Source organism: Schistocerca americana, chromosome 2, assembly GCF_021461395.2.
Source record: "Schistocerca americana isolate TAMUIC-IGC-003095 chromosome 2, iqSchAmer2.1, whole genome shotgun sequence".
Taxonomy (NCBI): domain Eukaryota; kingdom Metazoa; phylum Arthropoda; class Insecta; order Orthoptera; family Acrididae; genus Schistocerca; species Schistocerca americana.
The window spans coordinates 1,029,644,375-1,029,665,323 of NC_060120.1; the positions used below are offsets into that span (position 1 = coordinate 1,029,644,375).

The 20,949-nt window shown below is 41.6% G+C and overlaps 1 protein-coding gene across 1 annotated transcript in view; it reads right to left on the reverse strand.

Annotated features, from left to right (window-relative positions):
- Nucleotides 1-1,984: 1,984 nt before the first annotated feature.
- LOC124594651 overlaps nucleotides 1,985-20,949 on the reverse strand; it is a 307,403-nt gene continuing 288,438 nt past the window's right edge. The window contains exon 10 of the mRNA XM_047133021.1: nucleotides 1,985-2,092. Coding sequence (XP_046988977.1) covers nucleotides 1,985-2,092 — 108 coding nt within the window. The remainder of the gene's footprint in view (nucleotides 2,093-20,949) is intronic.

Here is a 20,949-nt window from a genome sequence, read left to right on the forward strand (position 1 = left end):
AGTCACATGACATCGTTATGTACATCACATAAGTAATAAGTAAGTCAAATACATCTATATATATAAAAGAAAGTCGTGTTAGTTACACTATTTATAACTCAAGAACGGCACGACCGATTTCGCTGAAAATTGGTGGGGAGGTAGCTTGGAACCAGGAGACGGACATAGGATACTTTTTATCCCGTTCGACCGCTATAAAACGTAGTATAACAAAAACGCATCCGGCATGGAATAACAAAACGCAAATGTCAGCTAAACGTCACTATAAAACGTAGTATAACAAAAACGCATCTGACATGGAATAACAAAACGCAAATGACAGTTAAACGTCTATGGTTAAGTATCTATATATATCATTAATTAAAAATTTAAAGAAATAATTTGTATTTTCTTTGAATTATCATTAACAATGTCGTGACCAAGACAATCGAATATTTCTCGACAAAGCCGTAATGCAAGAAGGGTACAAAACATTGTGGATGAAAGGACTGAAGAAGAACAACAAATTGCCCGTGAAGAGCGCCGCGTTAGCATGGCTCGACTTCGTGCTTCTCAATCACAAGAGCAAAGTGAGGCAGCCCGTGAAACGCACTGCGAAATCGTCGAGCGAACAACAGAGATCAAAATGTAGATAATTTTCGACGCACAAGAAGAGATTTATCACGTGATGATTTGAATCGAGCAGCGTTTAGATACGATTGCTGCACTGATTACTGCTTGCATCCTTGCGTTTCCATTGGGCCGATGGACGTCGTTTGCGAGTATTGTGGCGCATTGAAGTTTTCCGGAGAAACGCACGGATTGTGCTGCCTTAGTGGGAAAGTGAAATTTCCGTTATTGACTCCGCCACCTGAGCCATTGCATTCATTGCTTTGTGGCGAAACACCCGAATCACATCATTTTCTTGCAAACACGCAAAAATACAGTAGTTGTTTCCAAATGACCTCATTTGGGGCACACAGCATCGAAGAACGTGGTATTTATTTATTTACTTTTGTACTACACACAATATAGTAGAAGAATAACTTACTATACTTATTTGTAAGTATTATGTTTGCTAATTCTAAAAAAAGTGTTTATAAATCAGTAATATTTTATTTTGTAGATACAAGGACTGATTCACCAATGAACTGTATCATTGCTGCCTCTCGAAGATGCACAGCATAAATTTTTACAAAAAAATGGTTCAAATGGCTCTAAGCACTATGGGACTTAACGTCTGTGGTCATCAGTCCCCTAGAACTTAGAACTACTTAAACCTAACCAACCTAAGGACATCACACACATCCATGCCCGAGGCAGGATTCGAACCTGCGACCGGCGCGTTCACGCGGTTCCAGACTGAAGCACCCAGACCGCGCGGCTAAACCTGCCGGCTAAATTTTTACTAATATACTTCGCGGGCAACATGGAAGAACAACTTGGTCGACGTCAAGAGATCAACGCAGCAACGAAAAGAGCAACTCTTCAAGATTTGCAGCAACTACTTCATGAACACCGTGCGTTGGTCAGGCTGTTCAAGAGTGTTTTAGAGCGCATGCCAAATGATGACTACAAAGTTGTGATCAGAGCAGATAAACGACCATCTGGAACACACGAACGCACATTTAACGCTCCAACAATAGATGCAGTAGCCATCCTGATTGTTGGTGAACACTGGGAAACGCGCGATATTGTGCTTACACGTCGCGATACTGGGCAACCTGCAACGAATATCTGCAACACATCTTTCATTTCCTAATAAAAGATTGAACTTAACATCCAAAATCTGATTATTTATTGACTTTAAGGCGGAACAGAGTTCGCCGGGTCAGCTTAGTGTTTATATGGAAGGAAATAAAGAAGGTCACTGCCTCAACGGACGTTATGAATGGTTAGCCTTCGTACTGTGCTTCAGTTATTAGCTCTTTCTTCAGACAGTCTAATCAGGTCGACTTTGATGCTCTGAGCACCCGCACGGTCCATTGAGTTCCAGAAGGCGCTTTCACGCCTGGGGCAGCGAGCTGACGTCTGATAGCGTGCGGCACCCACGATAAATAAGAGATGATGGCTGCTGGAAGCCGCCTGGGAGGGTCACCGAACCTTCCAGCTGCTACAGTCGACGCCGCAGTTGGTCTATATCAGACACACAGTCGATACTGTAGAGCAGAGGAAGCATTGCTGTGTCCGCGTCTCTATATTTTGTGACATTCAGCACCTGTTTCTTTCGTGCACTAATTATCATATATACATTTTACAGTTATGCAGTTTGTCACAGTTAATGAAGAATAGTTTTTAAACAATTTACAAGTATTTTGTGCAATTTAGGGCGTATAAGAAAATGGACGCGCAAGATTTTTCTGAAATGCTTCTTCAAATTCAGGTGCCATTTAATACAACAATAAGCATCCGAAGGAGACCAAATTTTTACCAGACCTGTATGACATGTTGGCTGAGATACTAGACCTACACTACTGGCCGTTAAAATTGCTACACCAAGAAGAAATGCAGATGATAAACAGGTATTCATTGGGCAAATATATTATACTAGAACTGACATGTGATTACATTTTCAGGCGATTTGGGTGCATAGATCCCGAGAAATCAGTACCCAGAACAACCACCTCTGGCCGTAATAACAACCTTGATACTCCTGGGCATTGAATCAAACAGAGCTTGGATGGCGTGTACATGTACAGCTGCCCATGCAGCTTCTACACGATACCACAGTTCATCGAGAGTAGTGATTGGCGTATTGTGATGAGCCAGTTGCTCGGCCACCATTGACCAGACGTTTTCAATTGGTGAGAGATCTGGAGAATGTGCTGGCCAGGGCAGCAGTCGAACGTTTTCTGTATCCGGAAAGACCCGTACAGGCCCTGCAACATGCAGCCGTGCATTATCCTGCTGAAATGTAGGGTTTCGCTGGGATCGAGTGAAGGGTAGACCCACGGGTCGTAGCACATCTGAAACGTAACGTCCACTGTTCAAAGTGCCGTCAATGTGAACAAGAGGTGACCGAGACGTGTAACCAATGGCATGCCATACCATCACGCCGGGTGATAGGCCAGTATGGCGATGACGAATACACGCTTCCAATGTGCGTTCACCCCGATGTCGCCAAACACGGATGGACCATCATGATGCTGTAAGCAGAACCCGGCTTCATCCGAAAAAATGACTTTCTGCCATTCGTGCACCCAGGTTCGTCATTGAGTACACCATCGCAGGCGCTCCTGTCTGTGATGCAGCGTCAAGGGTAACCGCAGCCATGGTCTCCGAACTGATAGTCCGTGCTGCTGCAAGCGTCGTCGAACTGTTCGTGCAGATTGTTGTTGTCTTGCAAACGTCCCCATGTGTTGACTCAGGGATCGAGACGTGGCTGCACGATCCGTTACAGCCATGCGGATAAGATGCCTGTCATCTCGACTGCTAGAGGTACGAGGCCGTTTGGATCCAGCACGGCGTTCCATATTACCCTCCTGAACCCACCGATTCCATATTCTGCTAACAGTCATTGGATCTCGACCAACGCGAGCAGCAATGTCGCGATACGATAAACCGCAATCGCGATAGGCTACAGTCCGACCTTTATCAAAGTCGGAAACGTGATGGTACGCATTTCTCCTCCTTACACGAGGCATCACAACAGCGTTTGACCAGGCAACGCCTGTCAACTGCTGTTTGTGTATGAGAAATCGGTTGGAAACTTTCCTCTTGTCAACACGTTGTAGGTGTCGCCACCGGCGCCAACCTTGTGTGAATGCTCTGAAAAGCTAATCATTTGCATATTACAGCATCTTCTTCCTGTCGGTTAAATTTCGCGTCTGTAGCACGTCATCTTCGTGGTGTAGCAATTTTAATGGCCAGTAGTGTATTTAATTGCGTGGATTAAGTGTATTAACCAGAATAAGGTGATGATTTTTAGAATATTTAATTTGGATTTTCTTTCTCTATGATTTAGTTCAACCGGTAATAAAGCTTAGGTGTACTAGATAGCTATAGACAATTCCAAGTTGTAGAAAAAAATTAGTGCTGTTCTTTATAAACTTAAGGAGATATGTGTACCTAAATTCTGAAAAGTACAACTTACGGGAAATTGCCAATTAAGGTTTGAGCCACATTAAAATGTGCCTCAGGACAATACTAAGTCTTCATACCGAGTGAGGTGGCGGCAGGGGTTAGCACACTAGACTCGCATTCTGGAGTACGACCGTTCAAATCCGCGTTCCGCCATCCTGATTTCGGTTTTCTGAGATTTCCCTAAATCGCTTTAGGCAAATGCCGGGACGGTTCCTTTGAAAGGGCACTGTTGATTTCCTTCGCCATCCTTCTCCAATCCGATGGGACGGGTGATTTCGCTGTTTGCTCCCCTCTCTCATATCAACCATCCACTATAGTCTTGATATTGCTGTATTTCTTTACCTTCAGGCTTCCTCCTGGCATTCTTTTTAACACTTATTGCTCCCCCTTTAGGGAGACTGTCTTTCTTTTATCTTTATTTTCTCAGTGGGGTGTCCTTTACAGTTCTGTCTAAAAACAGTAGACGAGTTCTGTTATTTGCGAAGCAAAATAATTGAAACCAGACGAAACAAAGAGAATATGTAATGGACACTGGCAACAGCAAGAAAATTATTTCTGAGGAAGAGGGATTTGTAAACATCTCATATAAAATTAAGCGTTATGAAGCATTTTCTGAAGATATTTGTCTCGAATATCCTCTTGTATGGAAGTGAAATGTGGGCAAGTACCTGAGACAAGAAAAGAATATAAGCTTTTGAAAAGTGATAGTACTGAAGACTTGTTAAGATTACACAGGTAGATCGAATAACTAATGAGGAAATACTGAATCTCATTGGGAAGAAAATAAATTCATGGTACAACTTGACTAAAAGATGGGATCAGACGATAAGAGGCATGACGAATCGGGGTATCGCAAATTTGGTTCAAATGGCTCTAAGCACTGTGGGACTTAACATCTGAGGTCATCAGTCCCCTAGACTTAGAACTACTTAAACCTAACTAACCTAAGGACATCGCACACATCCATGCCCGAGGCAGGATTCGAACCTGCGGCCGTAGCGGTCGCGCGGTTGCGGACTGAAGCGCCTAGAACCGCTCGGCCACGTACATTTGGTTATGCAACGAAGTGTGTGAGGTAAAAATTGTAGAGGGAGGCCAAGGCACGCACAAAGGAATCAGGTTCAGATGACGTATGCTACAGCAGTTATTCAGAGGCGAAGATACTTCCACAGCAGCGCAGCAGAAAACCTGTCTTCGGACTGGAGATCACAGTTGCCGACGATTTCGTTCAGATGTTTGAAATGTTTGGCGCTTTCGAGCGCTCAGGGATCTTACGATGCACTAAAGCGATTTAAGTAGAGTTTTTTGAGAACTGTGTCGAGCTGCTTTGGAAGATCGATGTCTGAACATTGAGCTGCAAAATCACAAGTATGAAGGAAATGGAAGAGGGCCAGACGGTAAGGTCCCCCTAGGTAGTTGTATAAGTAGGGAGTGCTGTAATCTGACGCGTCCCTGAAGGGTAGGGGCGCTCCGAACTTGGTGAACTTACGATGTCATCTGAAGATCTTCATTTAGAACAAAACCTGCTGTGGCGTAATAAAAGCACATGAAATACAGCTGCAGTAGTTTTTATTAACATATGCATTATTAGGATGTGAGGGCACAAAATAATAGAGACTACCAATGATATCATAGCCTGTTCCAGTGGTCCTGTACTCTATCTTCGTGGTATCGTAATTTGTGGCAGTGTTAAACTCTCTCTCTTTCCTAGTGTGTATACCTTCACAATGGGTCCACTTTTTTCCTGATCTGCCAAAGTGTTAACAGCAGCTCTGCTTGCATATCTGAAGTTTCGTTATGATGAGCGATGGAGAATAAGTAAACTACTGTACGTACGATAACATAAGCTGCCGTCACGTGTCTGCCAGTAAGGGCAAACATTGCTCACGATGTGCCTTATGACGACGTGGCATGTGAAATGTAACTGACAGGCAGTGTATGTGAAGGGTAATGGGCAGGAGTGTGCATCTACGCATCGTACTATTCAAGTAGTTATTCATTAAAAATGCATACATTATGCAACAAATTTAATAATTTTTTAACATGATCTGTGTTAACTGGTGTGAAAAAAAGTTATTTTATTCCCTGCTTCACCCTCTTAGGAAACAATGTTTTGGGTTTTACGGTTATGTACCTCAGTCAGTCGAAACGGAGCTCTTATAGGAGCAATTTGTTGTCTGTCACTCCGACTGTTAAAAGCTCTTTCTCGGGAATGGGTAGACGTATGAAGTTTAAGTTTATGGCACATACTAAAGTCTGAGACACTTGGCGATGTAAAAACTTGAAGCTACTAAACTGTCGCAGTCAAAAGATATGGCCACTGGTGTTAATATTTTGATACTCACACACTGTCATCAAAACCTATAGTCTACTTCCCGTTGAATCATTACATTTGGCAAGAAGCAATGTTTCACAGTACAACAGAAGGAGAAAATTCGAAAATTGTTAATCTGTAATTACGCCACAGGAAAATCAAAAGATATGGCCATTTATGTTAATATTTTGATACTCGTAAGCTCAATCACCAAAACCTAAAGCATACTTCCGTTTGGCCTACAATAATGAAATTTGACAAGATTCAAGATAACAAAATAGAAGTAAATTAAAAAATCCAAAAACTGTTAATCTGAAATTACTTCACACAAAAAAAAATTGTCGTTTGTAATCCGACTGTCTGTCTTCCCATCCGCCTGTTAGGACCCGTTTTTCTCAGGAACGGCTGGGTATTAAGTTGAAATGTAGGTCACGTACTGCCTATGGTCGCTTGACGATGTAAAAAAAAAAGCTAAGCTTCTAAGGCAATTCCATCAGAATATATGAATATTTATGGCACGTTTTTTCGATACTCGCAAACTCACCCATTAAAACCGATAGGGTACCTCCTGATGACCTGGAATCGTGTAATTTGGCAGAAACAAGGTTTCACGCTACAACTAAAGGAAAAAAGTTCGAAAATAGTTAATTTGTAATTACATCACACAAAAAATTCTTTTGTCACTTGTTACCCGGCTTGAAACTTAAAAATTAAAACATTCTCGAAAGTGTCAGAAATCCCGGCCGATACCTCGTCAGTGTCAATGTCGATAACAGCAAAGATCGTCAAAAGCTCGATTCCCAGGATAGATGAACGTAATGAAGTATGTATCTGACCTTCAGTGCGCGAGCCCTACTCTACCTGGCCTTCTTTTCTTTTTTACTTTCTACAGTTGCCTTTGTTCTGGTCAAGCTATCTCCATACTAACTTTCATGAAAATCGCTTGAGCGGTTTAGTCGTGAAAACATAACCAACAGATTTAGTTTTGCCTTTAACGCTACGGTAGTAATATGGAAGTATGGATTAAACACGCTGAGAACTGTATAAGCATTGTATTCATTACCTTGAATGGTATTACGTGGAACATATCAACCAATAAAAGCATTTTCAGAAGTATGACAATGTCAAAGGGCAAACTGTTTTTTCAAACAGTAAACATTTTTCCCGAATTTGTGCAATATTTTTCAAATCAATATAAATATATTGTACTACGTATTTTCTAAAGTAGCCTATGCCGTTCCTCAGCGTTCAAGCTCTTTCCATGCCACATTTTATCGAAACCGGTTCAGCGGATTAGTCGTGAAAACGTAACACACAGTTACTTTCGCATTTATAATATTAGTACTGGCTGTGACAGGACGGCTTTCCTGTCGCCACAGACGTCAGCTTACACGAGACAAGGAAATTCTGCGCGCCATCTGAGTCGCGTAAATTTAGTTTTGTGTGTCATTGTATTTTAACCGTTGTGTGTTGTATTTTCGCACGTGGAGATTGGGATCAGCCCAGCATTTGCCTAAATGAACGAGGAAAACCTCCGTGAAAGAATGTTCAGGCCGGCCAGTGTGCCATACCAACTATGGTTAATCCGCCTCGCGACTCCCATATGGGTCCAAATCAACTGCTGGTCATGCAAGCTAGCGTGCTACGCTGCAGAAGACAGTTTTATAACTACTTATGTAAGCTCAAATATCAATTTTTGTTGTGCTGCTTCTTACAGTGCATATTCAGCTACTCTGCAATTACTTTGCAAGCACCGTAAGTTCACCTAATACCGATGGGCGTTGATTAAAATAGCTGTCTGTGATTGTATGTGATTCAATAGCTAATGAGTTTCCACTCATGGCAACGTGCAAAGTAGACAATATTACAGAGCTTTTTTTTTTTCAATGGACTGGGCCCGCAGCTTAGTACACGTCATAATATGACATAATTAAAAGGAAGGGTCCAGACTACCTGCGATAAGTTAAATATTCTTCACGACAGCTGCTTCTGCTTCATCGGCATTCTCAAGTAACCTGCGAGTGGAACTTTGATAATACTGTTTACGCATATGGTGGTTGCCTATATGAGTAATTATATATTGGTACTTACGTCTACTCTGATTTGACGTCCGTATTGCATCATTAGTAAACTGTCATTGTCTAAATCGTAGTGATTATGTGGTATATAATAATTACAAACGCATGGAATACATTTTGACATTTATTTGATAGTTCGTTTACTTTAAAGTACGATCCTACGGTTTTTTTTTTTTTTTTTTTTTTTTTTTACATTTCGGTTACTATGAAGCTATATGTTTACAAAGCAGAATTAGCTAAGCACCGACAAAATTACGTTTCACTGCCAGGATTTCGCTGTGAATTATATCTTTGGTCTCAGTATGTTTTGTTGTTCATAAGTACTATTCGGCAAACCTACGTTTCTAGCATTTGTAGACTTAGAGAAAGCTTTCGACAATGTTGATTGGAGTACTCTCTTTCAAATTCTAAAGGTGGCAGGGGTAAAATACAGGGAGCGAAAGGCTGTTTACAATTTGTACAGAAGTCAGATGGCAGTTATAAGAGTCGAGGGGCATGAAAGAGAAGCAGTGGTTGGGAAGGGAGTGAGACAGGATTGTAGCCTATCCCCGATGTTATTCAATCTGTATATTGAGGAAGCAGTAATGGAAACAAAAGAAAAATTCGGAGTAGTAATTAAAATCCACGGAGAAGAAATAAAAGCTTTGAGGTTCGCCGATGACATTGTAACTCAATCAGAGACAGCAAAGGAACCAGACGAGCAGTGAACGAAATGAACATCGACCAAAGCAAAACGAGGATAATGGAATGTAGTCGAATTAAGTCGGGTGATGCTGAGGGAATTAGATTCCGAAATGAGACACTTAAAGTAGTAAAGGAGTTTTGCTATTTGGGAAGCAATATAACTGATGATGGGCGAAGTAGAGAGGATATAAAACGTAGACTGGCAATGACAAGGAAAGCGTTTCTGACGAAGAGAAATTTGTTAACATCGAGTATTGATTTAAGTGTCAGGAAGTCGTTTCTGAAAGTATTTGTATGGAGTGTAGCCATGTATGGAAGTGAAACATGGACGATAAATAGTTTGGACAAGAAGAGAATAGAAGCTTTCGAGATGTGGTGCTACAGAAGAATGCTGAAGATTACATGGGTAGATCACATAACTAATGAGGAGGTACTGAATATAATTGGGGAGAAGAGAAATTTGTGGCACAACTTGACTAGAAGAAGGGATCGGTTGGTAGGACATGTTCTGAGGCATCAAGGGATCACCAATGAAGTATTGGAGGGCAGCGTGGAGGGTAAAAATCGTAGAGGAAGACCAAGAGATGAATACACTAAACAGATTCAGAAGGATGTAGGTTGCAGTAGGTACTGCGAGATGAAGAAGACTGCACAGGATAGAGTAGCATGGGGAGCTGCATTAAACCAGTCTCAGGACTGAAGATCACAACAGCAAGTACTATTCCTTTTCGTGTTCTACTATGACAATAAAGTTTTCCAGATAATGTTGATGTTTAAAGTTTGTATCTTTGTTTAGTATTTCGCAAGGACAATCTCTCGTACATCGAATTCCTCAAATGTATTAATAGTGAGTGCTTTCGATAATCTGTGTAGCATTTGTAATGCAGTTTCAATTTTCCGTATTGATAACAATCTCGTAACAAAATTGCATTCAGGTAAGACCAAAACCTCAGAATATACTAATACGGGAATATAGAAAATCATTTTTGATGATTGCAATAATTTCTATATCGGCTCAGGACGAAATTTTAGAGTTAGTTTCAAAGACTACAGTACACAAAGCGACGAAAATTAATCTAGCTTCCTTTTACATCTAAAGAACCAACACTACACAGCCGAGAATATCGAAATTGCATTACAAATACTAGACGAATAACGAAAGGCCGCGCTAAGAACATATTTGAAGTACTGGATATTTATGTACATACGAGAGACTATCCTCAGGAAATGCTAAACGACCGCACATACATTAAACGTAAATATTGTCTTGAAAACTTTATAACATACTAGAACTCTAAAAGGGACAATACATATGGACAACAAAGCAAACTGAGACCAAAGGTATAATTCACAGCAAAGTCCAGGCAGAGAAATTTAACATTATCGTTGCTTAGTTAACTATGCATTGTAAACATATGGCATCATAGTAAACGAAGTGTCAAATAAATGTCAAATTGTACGTTACAGTAAATAAACTATCAAATAAGTGTCAAAATGTATTCCATACGTTTACAATTAAAGCATGTCAGATAATTACTACTAATTAGACAATGGCAGTTTACAATAGGTGCAATATTGACGTAAGATCAAATCATACGTAAGTACCAATGAATAACTGTATAATTAATCACGTAGGCATTCACGATATGTTTAGATAGTCCCACCAACATTATATTCGCAGGTTACTTCAGAATGGCAGTAAAGCCGAAACAAGTGTCGTGAAGAATACTAAACTTATTGCACCTAATCTGTACCTTTCCTTTTCAATATTACAGAGATTTGTACGTAAATGTATAACATCACAATTTTTTTATTTGTTTTAAAGCTGTCTACGTCCCACTAAGTGTGGGAAGCAATGTTCGAGTGGTTTTTCAGACTGAAACTTTTCACCGCTCTGCCTGGTCTGGAAATGTACCCTTGAGCGCTATTGACGTAAACATGACGTCTCTTTCTCTTCCTCTGTTTATCTGTCTTCGTTCTCTCTTTCCTTCTCTCATGCACAAAGACAACGATTATTGCCTCTGACTGGGCGCCGGTAAGTCAACTTCAGAGAACTGTCAGCTGTCAGTCCTGCGACATCGACGCCACACTCTCGCACCTACTTCAGAGACGAGTAACACAAACAGCGAATGTTCACCCAGTATTTATTTTTCCTGTAAACTGGTTTTCTGCTAACAGAACCATCATTCGGTCAACCTATTAGCAGGCTTGTCGCTACAGAAAAGTCGTACTGTGACACCTGTCACAGCAGACGTTCCTCTACGTTAAACATACATGACAACCTTCGGAAGGCATGCACACTGTTTACCTCAAACTTACCACTGACAAGGAGACACAAGAGACCCCATAAAATGGATACAGTGCGCAAGTGAATACGCTGAATGCATGACAACTAGGCATCGCAAGTCCTAGCGCCTGCATGTCACCCAGCTCTGCGATCAAGGCTGCAAAGAATTTTACAGGCTCCCGCCTCCTTGACAGCACTGCTTTATGGAATGCTGTCTTTGTAAAAGCAAATGAAGATATCCTTTACTCGAAGACAGGTTTGCGTGTGATATACAGTTATCTTCTCAGATATGGGAACTCATGTATACAGTCATTTGTGGACGTAGCTGCAGGCTACTATAAAAAGCGAACCTCAGTCCAACTACATTTTCTTTGTATACAATGAGGTTTGACAGAGATTAAAGTCATGTTGTTTCTCAAAAGCGTGTTGGAATAAATTTGGAACTACAACCTAGACTTTCGTCGTTGTGGCTTGACACCCGAGCAGTCTGTAGTGTATTGTTACTAGCGTTATTCGAAAAGTAAGTTACGATTGATCGCGAAATGGAAACCACTTTGAAAATCAGAAGTATTTTATCTGCAACAGTTAGCTACAGCTTCCAGTCACTGCTCTACATAGTCACCACTCCGACTTAGACATTTGTCGTGGCGTCGAATCAACTTTCCAATACCCTCGTCATAGAAGGCAGCCGCCTGTGCTTACCACCAATTCTGTACGCTCATTTATAACTCGTTGTCTTCATAGCCAGTAGTTAATGTGAGCAGAGATGAAACACAGAGGGAGACAATTACGGGCTGTAGTGCGGGTGATCAAACACTTCCCATCGAAAACGCTGCAGGAGCATTTTCATTCACGCTGAAGATTGCGACCGAGAATTGTCACCAAGTAGGAACCGTATGAGAGTTCTGTAATGTGGACTGCATAACATCAGGCGAAATCTCTCACCAGGACCTCATACTTGCCGGGAAACACCATTTTCTACGAATCTTTATGTGCTCACCATGCGCTCAGAACTGAAAAGAGCGAAGTGATGTAACCGACAGGCAGGTACACTGTCGAACACGTATGTGCAAAGCTTTATTAGATTTTCACAGTGGTTTCCATTTCTTGACCGATCGGAACTTAGTTTCCGAATATACCTCGTATAAATCACGTACAAATGGGACTCCCTAAACGTGTCACTGATAGGAGAAAAAAAGCACTTCTGGACGCCCTTCTAACTCAAAACGTTGGGGAGGGTGAAGCAGAGGAGCCATTAGGACACTTGATTCTTGCTCAGAAGGCGGAATAACAAAATGTATTTTCAGGAAGACATTGAAACGTAGTAAGTGTGCTGAGGTCCTTGTGAACTGCGGTATACTCAACAGTCACCAAGTATATACAGGTATAAAGGAAAGGGGCGACTAGAGGACAATGAAACAAATAAATAATCCTAATAAACATAGGTCCGGAAACCGATGATTTGCCTGATACGGCGTACACACAAGAGCAGCCCATGCCAGTTTTAACATATTTTTAAGTGTAAGGCTACGTTCATTTCGAAACACAGCAAGTGAGGCGTAAATTATACTGATAAACTGTACTGATAAATGGCGTTTCGAGAAAAAGTATATGGGTCGTGGCTCGCCAATACCATGGCCTCCCAAGTACCCCGATCAGAACCCGTTGGGTTCTTCGTGTGGGGATGTTTGAAAGATTTTGTATATCCAAGCCCTGCTGATAGTGTCGAAGAACTCTGTTGATGCATCGGGAACAAGATCGGAATTTGTGAGCATGTACGGACATCGATGAGCTGCGAACTGCTAGTGGATCATCCATACGTGGGATATAATGGCGAAAATGAGGCAGAAAAATGGTAGGAAAATAAGGGTGTTGGGAGGACGATTGGAATGGGTACTAAAACTATGAGAAAAAGGCTGTTGTTTCTGAAAAGGAGAAATGTTGTGCGGGAGAAGAAATTTGATCTTGATAGAAGGATGAATTTTAATTGTGTGTGTGTACGGGGGGTGGGGGATGGAAGGTTGTGTGTGTGTGTGTGTGGATGGGTGGAAGGTTGTGTTGATACAGGTGTATGGCAGAACGCCAAATTAAGGTGAAAACGAAGACGCTCAGACGAAAGCCGTAGATAATAATTGTAGATAATTGGTAGATATTCGCTGCGTCAGAGTAACCAAGGTGTGTAATTCCTTAAAAACTCGCGGCGCCGTGGTATGACCCTGGCAGCCAATGTCAGGTAAGGTAAGTTGACATCCTACTGTTACTTGACCACACGGACGCTTGAAGGAGGCAGGGCTTCTAACAAAGTGGCTGGTGCCTATGACAAGACATCTTGGTTGAAAATACTAACGTGACTGGCAGAGCATTGACTCGATCAGCTTGGCTGTTGGGTAATCACAGCTATTTTGGCAGCGCTGACTGAGTGATCGGTACACGGCAGGTAACCACCGCCAAGAATGAGCGACCTTCGTAGCTGCCAGAATGGAGCAAAGTAATTGGCCGCAACGTCTAACCTTTCACACAGAGAGTTTTGCAAGACAAAGATTGCTTGATAGAAAATATATTTTTATAAAACTGCCCGAATCAGCTTATGAGCATAACACGCCCCTTCTTCTATTGCGCAGAAGGGAAAACACTTAGGATGTAGATGCAAAAATAAAACAGGTCATAGTGTTTTCTCTATCGCACATTTTCAGGTAAGGAACTTAGGATCTAGAAAGTTGACAAATGGACAATAGGCACAAGTATATCCGTCGCAGTTGCAAACTATTCGCCGTGTTAGTTGTTTTAATTCCATTTCTTTACTTCAGTACTTTCTCCAAGCATTTGTACTGCTGATATCGATGTACAGTGTGTAAACTTTTAGATGGCAGACCTCTCGCTAGTCCTGAATCGGTAGAAGTCGGTAAACGTCGGGAGGCTTCGATAGGCACGCAGTTTCGACTGCTGCCAACATTACGTAGCTGACTGTGTTGTACAAGGTAGCCACTGTAGTCCGCTTCGTTATTGTTTTGCGCTGTACTGTTCTGCGTGTTTTTATTGTACAGTTGTGCTAAACATTATCAAAATGAGTGAAGAGGCGGTTGCTGGCCCATCTCAGGAGTTTTTTTTAGGAATACGCCCGTGGTTTTATATACTTTTTTTTAACCCGTTTGCGAAACGTGTTGCGAATAGTGTTAGTAGTGAAGAAATAATAGAACAAAACGTCATGCCTGACGCGGCACTTTTTCACGCATCTCGATGTTTACCACGTCATATCTCCTGAATTATATGTCGTAAAGAGACATAAATTTGCCGAAGCATTTACTGATATATGTGGATACTGTATGCGAAATATGTTGCGATTACAGTTAATAGTAACGAAATAATACATTAAAACGTGATGCCCACTGCGGCAGGTTTACAGTATGTACTGAGAAAATGTAGTAAGCGACAACCTTTTTTCGTTTCATTATTTTGTGGGGGGGTGTCAGCGAGAAAAATTTTCGTAAAGGTTTGAAATTGTATCTAACGTTTGTTGCTAGTCGCTAAGTGCTCTAATTCTCAAATAGTAGATGCGTAAATCTGGGTATTTTCCCACGGTGGCATCTCATTGTTTATGACGTCATATCTCCTCAATAATGTGTCTTATTTCTCTTTTTTTCCGGCTAGGAACCTTCGTGGGCGTACGGAGAACAAATCACCAAAATTTCATCGCATTCGGATGAATGGTTTGGGAACGCACAGAGGGCAGACATACGCACATTCATTTTTATATATAGATTGACAGTTGCGTTATACTTCATGACCTGTTTAAGTATATTTAAATTTTATAATTAATAGTTTAACATTGCGGGGAATGAAAAAAATTGCAAGCAGTGGGACTCGAACGCGGGTCTGGTGCATGACAAGCCTTTACCTAATCAATTGCGCTACGCATGCTGTAGTGACGTAATTGTTGAAACATTATCCATTACTCTTTTCGGGCTTTCAGAGAACAACTCAACAAAGTTTCATTGCAATCGGATGAATGGTTTGTGAGCGTATAGTAGACAAACATACATACATTTATATATATATATATATATATATATATATATATATATATATATATATATATATATATAACAGTTAACACACTGTACATATTGTCGCGTCCCGATATAGGTCCTATCACCAGCTTGGGTGAAGATGTGGCCTGCGTAATGGGAGTGGGACGTTGACGACAATGTGAGATGAGTTCTATTCCGTCATTTTTAACGGAGTAAGAGGGAGAAAGTCTCCCAGGTTGTTTAGCACAGGCGATTCAGCAACAGAGAGGAGATGTTATTCATCACGACTGAATAAGGGTGCCAACACTTACGGATTCAATTCAGAACCAGTCTACTTTCCCAGTAGCTCAGCCTTATTCGGAGAGATGTCTCACAGTGACTGTATATCTTCGCAAATAACTGAGTACACCATACCACTCTACATGTTTTCAGCACCTCCAGACTTACAACTCGCTCTGACGAATCACAATCAAATACTTTAACCACAGGCAGCATTTGCTCTTCCTTATATTCTGACAGAAAATGTGAACCATTACTACAGGGGATAGGCAAAATAATGTGAACAGTGGTAGTAATGGGATGGTTGTGTTTGACGGTCAACAACCCAGGTAAGCCACATATCGCGCTGAACTGTGCGTGTTCAGTACGGACTAGGCATCAGTACAGGTTGTTTGCGAGTAGTGCACACTCCTCACTTGCATTCACAGGCCGAAATCGACGTGCAGTGAAAGACGAGCATCAGTAACCAAGACAGACTACTTAGGGAATGTTTCAAGAGCAACTGTTTCAACAGTCATGACACCCTTCACAAAACGTGGGAAGACTCATCGCGTAAACGTAATAGTGGGCACAACTCAAAACTAAATGACAGAGTTCGTCGTCCGCTAACACGAATTGTGTCAAAACCACACAAAATTGCGGCGGCTAAACTGACTGAACAGTTCAATAACGACTTTCGAGACCCCGTATCTATCGACACTGTTCGCGCAGAACTTCATATAGCGAATATTCATGGACGAGCTGCTATACGAAAACCATTCATGACGACAACCAACGCAAAGAAGCGTAAAACGTGATGTAAGGAGCATAAATATGGATGGCTGATCAGTGCAAACATGTCACATGGGCCAACGAGTCAACGTTTTCGTTGTTTCCAACATCGGGCCGGGTTTACTCTGGAGAACGCCAAAAGAATCCTACTATCCAGATTGCTTCCAACGGTTAAGCATGGAGGTGGAAGTGTGATGGTGTGGGCAGCCATATCATGGTATTCTGCGGTCCCATCATTACTCTCAAAGACCGCGTTACAGCCAACGATTATGTGAACAATTTAGGTGACCAGGTGCACCCCATGGTTCAAAGGCTGTTCCCCAACAATGATGCCATATTTCAGGACGATAATGCACCCATTCACACAGCCATGACAGTATAATCGTGCTACGAGGAGCATGCAGCTGACCTGCAACGTCTCCCCTGCCCAGCACAGTCCCCGGACTTGAACGTCATGGAACCCTTGTCGGCGGTATTGGAGCGCAGACTCCGGAGCAGATTTCCGCCTCCCTTGTCAGTCGAGGAGTTAGAAGAGGTTCTGATCGAAGAGTGGCACAACATTCCACTGGAGACTATACAATCATTATATGCTAGTATTCCAAGAAGAATTACGGGCAAATGGGGGTCCAACCACTTACAAACAAACCACTTCCAAGTAAGTACAGGGGTTCACATTATTTTGCCTATCCCCTGTAATTCCAACTATGCGCTGTCAGAAACCCTATTCACAATTGGTGGTAAGTGCGAGACTGCGCTCGTACTTCGTACGTTCTGACTGACAGACAATAGCGAAGACTACTCGTTGTTACTAGAACAAACTGCATAGTGCTTGTTTTTTAAAACGCAAAAAAATTGGAGGTAGTGAGTGTTTCTGGTTACTTGTGAGAAACTCAGATGTTCTCCCTGACTGTGCATAGTCTTCTTGCATCCTTTGTTGCAGCAGCATCAAAATATTACTCTATACCGACTTCGAGGTTCAGCTCTGTCACCGCTCCCAATGACTACTAGCTGCGGCCGCCTCCAGGTAATAACTACTTCTGACCCACTTGGTTCTTTGTGCTGGCCACTTACATACTGATTTTTCATGGCTTTCTCTCGTAGCATCGCTTTTCGCTATTCCGAATGATCTTCCTAAGGACTGAAATTTTGTCACAACATTCTGACTGACTCAAATGTTTTGATTCTGTTGGTTATAGTCAGCGTGGCGCTTGGAAGCTACCCTGGGGTTGTTCTCGCCAGCAGTTACAGCACAGCAACTTTCTCGGCTAACTGTTAATATTACTTGTCTCGCAGGAAGGTCTGGCCCAGAAATCTCGGTTCCTGCTGTCTTCCATACAAGTTATGTGACATTACGCCTAATAGAATTTCGTTCTTTTCCTAGCAGCCATGACAGCATTAATACACTATAGACAACAGATCAGTTTGGCTTTAGGAAAAGTAAAGGGACGAGAGAGGCAATTCTGACGTTACGGCTAATAACGGAAACAAGGCTAAAGAAAAATCAAGACACTTTCATAGGATTTGTCGACCTGGAAAAAGCGTCCGACAATATAAAATGGTGCAAGCTGTTCGAGATTCTGAAAAAAGTAGGGGTAAGCTGTAGGGAGAGACCGGTCATACACAATATGTACAACAACCAAGAGGGAATAATAAGAGTGGACGATCAAGAACGAAGTGCTCGTATTAAGAATGGTGTAAGACAAGGCTGTAGCCTTTCGCCCCTACTCTTCAATCTGTACATCGAGGAAGCAATGATGGAAATAAAAGAAAAGTTCAGGAGTGGAATTAAAATACAAGGTGAAAGGATATCAATGATACGATTCGCTGATGACATTGCTATCCTGAGTGAACCGCGGGGCTGCTACGGTCGCAGGTTCGAATCCTGCCTCGGACATGGATGTGTGTGATGTCCTTAGGTTAGTTAGGTTTAAGTAGTTCTAAGTTCTAGGGGACTGATGACCACAGAAATTAAGTCCCATAGTGCTCAGAGCCATTTGAACCATTTTTGAACCTGAGTGAAAGTGAAGAAGAATTAAATGATCTGCTGAACGGAATGAACAGTCTAATGAGTACACAGTATGGTTTGAGAGTAAATCGGAGAAAGACGAAGGTAATGAGAAGTACTAGAAATGAGAACAGCGAGAAACTTAACGTCAGGATTTATGGTCACGAAGTCAATGAAGTTAAGGAATTCTGCTACCTAGGCAGTAAAATAACCAATGACGGACGGAGCAAGGAGGACATCAAAAGCAGACTCGCTATGGCAAAAAAGGCATTTCTGACCAAGAGAAGTCAACTAATATCAAATACCGGCCTTAATTTGAGGAAGAAATTTCTGAGTATGTACGTCTGGAGTACAGCATTGTATGGTTGTGAAACATGGACTTCGGGAAAACCGGAACAGAAGAGAATCGAAGCATTTGAGATGTGGTGCTATAGACGAATGTTTAAAATTAGGTGGACTGATAAGGTAAGGAATGAGGAGGTTCTACGCAGAATCGGAGAGGAAAGGAATATGTGGAAAACACTGATAAGGAGAAGGGACTGGATGATAGGACATCTGCTAAGACATGAGGGAATAACTTCCATGGTACTAGAGGGGGCTGTAGAGGGCAAAAACTGTAGAGGAAGACAGAGATTGGAATACGTCAAGCAAATAATTGAAGACATAGGTTGCAAGTGCTACTCTGAGATGAAGAGGTTAGCACAGGGAAGGAATTCGTTGCGGGCCGCATCAAACCAGTCAGTAGACTGATGACAAAAAAAAGACAACATTTATTTATGAGTATTTCTTATAGAACTATTTTAAATCATTTGTCGAACGAAACTGTCACAGATGTCACACAAGCTACCAGTTTTATACGAGGGTTAGTCACAAAGTTCCAGTCATCAGCTTACAAAAAGGAAGTTGCTACCATCAATCTTCGCTACACAGTCACCCATCAATGCGATACATTCCACACAACGATGGTGACTTGTCAGAGGCATTTCTTCTAGAAGTCTGCATTTTGGCTCTTCAGCAAACTTACCACCTCGAAAATTACCTCCTTGTCATTCTGGAAAAGCCTAACGAGAAGTGCTCTCTTCATCTGTGGAATGAAGAAGAAGTCAGTGGTTGTAAGAATACGTTAGGAGAGCACGAAGGGGGCGATTCAAAATCTGATAGCCTAAAGATGTGGTAGTATGATAGTATCGTGTGGTGAATGGGATGGGGCACCGTCATGGTGAAACCCTCTTCGATATTTTCTCGCGACGCTTCGTTTTGACAGCCTGTCGTTACTTCGTTAGCGGATTTAAGTTGTATATTCGTGGAACGGTTTGTGCGTAAGAAAAGCAGAGCAATGCCGAGTGCAGGAGATCCATAATAAAGGCAATAAAACTACGTCGCAGTGAGTTCAATGGTTTTCGACCTTTGACGTGATAACATGGGAACTGTTTCGCAAATTGGAAAATTTCTACGGTTTCTTAAATTAACGTAGCTCTGATTCTATTCAAAATTAATGATTCTTAACTTGCTCAGAGGTACTATCTATTACTAAACGGCTTCAACCGTCAGCCAGTTCTAGTTGCAAGTTGCCTATCTAACTGATCACAATGGCATAAGAATTTGAATTTCAGTACTTCATATAGTTATTATCAGAATTTAACGATTTAAAACGCTGTAATAACCTACTCATTAAGAGGAATGGCTTAAGACAGTAAGTCAAGTATTAATTAGAAACTATCTATATGTGTTGAGCCAATATAACTCACGGATAGCAAATTACCTGGTCCTTTTCATACAGTTGCTGTCTTCCAGCAAACTTCAAACGCAATTTTAAAGCTTTTATAAAGTTTTTCTTGCTTACAGCACCACAGATTGATGAAAGAAAAACAAGTTTCGCTTACTAAACATATTTTCTTATTGTGGCAAATTTTCCGCATCAAGCACGACGTTGCAGTTTACTATTTAGTTACTGCTAACTCTGTTCGCTACACGTGTTGCAAGCGGTATCCATATATAAAACTGAAGATACCTAATTCCTTTTTTTGAGTCATAATTCTTGTGGCTGGTTTGATGCGGCCCGCCATGAATTCCTCTCCTGTGCCAGTCTCTTTGTCTTATAGTAACACTTGCAATCTATGTCCTTCATTATTTGCTGGATGTATTCCAATCTCTGCCTTCCTCTACAGTTTTTGCCTTCTACAGCTCCCTCTAGTACCGTGTAAGTCATTCCCTCATGTCTTAAGAGATGTCCTATCATCCCTTCTACTTATCAGTGTTTTCCACGTATTCCTTTCCGATTCTGTGCAGAACCTCCTCTTCCTCACCTTATCAGTCCACCTAATTTTCAACATTCTTCTATAGCAACACATGTCACATGCTTCGATTCTCTTCTGTTGCGGTTTTCCCACAGTCCATGTTTCACTAGCATACAATGCCGTGCTCCAACCGTACATTCCAAG